The sequence below is a fragment of the Triticum dicoccoides genome, chromosome 5B (assembly GCF_002162155.2).
Source record: "Triticum dicoccoides isolate Atlit2015 ecotype Zavitan chromosome 5B, WEW_v2.0, whole genome shotgun sequence".
Classification (NCBI taxonomy): domain Eukaryota; kingdom Viridiplantae; phylum Streptophyta; class Magnoliopsida; order Poales; family Poaceae; genus Triticum; species Triticum dicoccoides.
Window position 1 is genome coordinate 57,876,601 of NC_041389.1, and position 2,776 is coordinate 57,879,376.

Here is a 2,776-nt window from a genome sequence, read left to right on the forward strand (position 1 = left end):
GAGTTGGACCTCATCGTCGTGAGTCCCGATGTAAAATATCCCTCATCGCGGGACTATTGAGAATTCATCTCAAAGGGGCGGAAGTCCCGACTTACAAGGCCACACTTACCACTCAATCTGCTCAACAACAGTACAATGTATGACTAAGTGCATAATCAGGATCTCCCGTGGAGATTTTAGATAAAAGGCATGCGCGCGACTTTATAGATAAAGACACCAGACAGAGTTCGAACACTAACAACCAACGAAACAGACAGATGAAATGTTGCCCCAAACGCGGGCTCATCCGAAGTTTAAAGGAAAGATACATGGCTCCCAGGCCAGCACACGTACGGCACGCAGGCCGGAGGAACTAAGAATGACATAGCCAGCAACTAGTCAACGCCAAAGCAACTAAGCAACATGCTCCTGTCTGGCTAGGGAATACGCCGAGGCCCGCACTTTAGATATCAGGAGATCAAGAGCATCCCAGTCCTCCGTCTTAGTCAATGATCTCCACTGCTACAGGAACATACATGATTTAAATAAGCAATCGGCAGGCTTAGCAGGGAAAACATGGTCGATGGTAAATTTTATTCCTAGTCGTCCATAAAGGCAACCACATAGCTCCAAGGCCAACCCAGAAGACCATTTTAGAAACGCCAGTCAAAGAATTAGCAAGGGCCCGAATCTTAGAGAAGGATGAGGGGTCCCATGAGACCTGGAGCCAGGATCTAACACATCTCCAGACCAACTTGGCCAAAACACAGTGGAAAAAAAATGTGATTCGTGTCCTCCAAAGCACCGTAGTGGGCGAAGAAATCCGATCTCGGGCCATTCCTCTTATGGACCTGGTCCGCCGCGGGCAAACGCCCTCGAAAAGCTTGCCACATGAAGATCTTCACCTTTGGGGGAATACGAGCCCGCCAAACCAGATTAAATCTGTTGGTGGGAGATCCGCCAACAAGCTTTGAATATAAATACTTAACCGAAAAATGAACTGGAGAGGTATGGGGCTAGACCACCGAGTCCACGTTCTCCAAGAGCGTAGGGCAGAAAACAGTAAGTCTTTGCCAATCTTCAAAATCTACATGAGATAGGGAATGACGAAAAGACCAAGTCCCAATTATTAGCCGAGAGCTCGGCGATTGAGATGTTTGGGTTGGGACAATAGGAAAAGAGTGTGGGAAAACTCACAGACAGAGGTGAGTCTCCACACCACCAATCAAGCCAGAAACAAACAGAGGAGCCGTCCCCGACAACAAACTTAACATGGGACAAAAACAAAGGCCTAACTTTGACCAAATCCTTTCAGAATTGTGAGCCTCCGTGCGCAGAAGCAAACAACGGGATAGAAAGAGGGAAGTACGTAGCTTGAAGGATAGAGAACCATAAGGATCCAACTCCTGTTGTCATAATTTTTCACCACCATGTAATCAGTAGGCATTTATTCATGATGGTAGTGTTAATAATGCCCAACCCCCAAAGGTTTTTTGGTCTACACATAAGTTTCCACCTGACAAATCTGTATTTGCGCCTATTGTCTGCCACATTCTAGTAGAAAACACATGTATGCTTATGAAAGCATGTGTGCGTGCCAACCGAGAGCAGATAGAAGCACATGAAAAACATTGGTAAGGAGGATAAGCAAGCGTTGATCAGTGCCACTTTCCCAGCATTAGTATTGTATCTATCTCGCCAAAGGAGGACCCTATTGCCCACTTTAGCCACGGCAGGAGCAAATTCTTTCTCATAAAGCATATCAGGGGAGATAGGGAGGCCCAGGTATTTAAACAGGAAAGGTCCCAGCTTACAATTGAGGAGGTGGGCCACCCTTAAGGCCTCGATATTATCCACACCAGTAACTATGACCTCACTTTTAGAGAAGTTAATTTGGAGACCCGACAGTGCCTTGAAGCACAAAAGAATAAACTTGAGGTGAGCGATGCAGGATTCATTTAGGTCTACCATAATGATAGTGTCATCCGCATATTGGAGATGAGTGACCCCTTCAGCATCGATCTTTTTTGATATAAATTGGTTCGAGGTGTTACCTTTGAGTGGCACGTAGCCTCTTTCCGTTAGCTCCCGGAGCCGCATGTGGGCCATCAGCGATGCAGCGCTACAAGTCCAGAGCACCATGCTCGGCACGCCCAGCTCCCGCGCCACGTCCAGCGCGAAGCTCATCAACACCGTCGGCAGCACGCAGGTCACTGGTGGCACGCCTGGGGTGCCGTTGAGCCGCAGGAGGAGCTCCTTCAGCGGCTCCGCGGACCGCTGGCTCGTGGCGGCAGACAGCCTGAGGTCGTAGTCCTCGACGTCCCGGTCAAGGTTTTGGATCCCAAGTGGACATTTTTTCTCGAGGGGCACCGGAATTTGCGGTTACCATGGTAACCGCGAAACACCGGAAAAAATTCAAACAAAACTTGAAATTAAATTTTGAATTCAAATATTTTTGAAATCGATATAGATAGAGGTTTAACTCCCAAAGTTATCACTTATCTGCTCCTGGCGTAGTGGCTATTCAAGTCGAACTCCCCCTTGCTAAAAGGTCACGAGTTAGACACCTGTCCAGTCCAACAAATTTCTAGCTTTTTTTAACTTTTGCATATCAAAAAGAAATTAAAAAGCGTGTGTCAAGATTCGAACCCACAACGTGCTGTTGAGGAAAGGCTGGCGTAGCACTAGGCCACGACCACTTTCGTTAAAATAGAAGAGATGGCCTTTATTTAACTACACTCTCAGCGTTTGAATTCAAAATTTTCGAGATTTTTTGCCCGGTATGAGTGTTTCTCGA

At 47.0% G+C, this 2,776-nt stretch overlaps 1 protein-coding gene across 1 annotated transcript in view; it reads right to left on the bottom strand.

Moving 5' to 3' along the window:
* LOC119305426 (7-deoxyloganetin glucosyltransferase-like) overlaps positions 1 to 2,776 on the bottom strand; it is a 5,397-nt gene that overhangs the window by 2,049 nt on the left and 572 nt on the right. Inside the window, exon 2 of the mRNA XM_037581940.1 lies at positions 2,034 to 2,296. Coding sequence (XP_037437837.1) covers positions 2,034 to 2,296 — 263 coding nt within the window. The remainder of the gene's footprint in view (positions 1 to 2,033; positions 2,297 to 2,776) is intronic.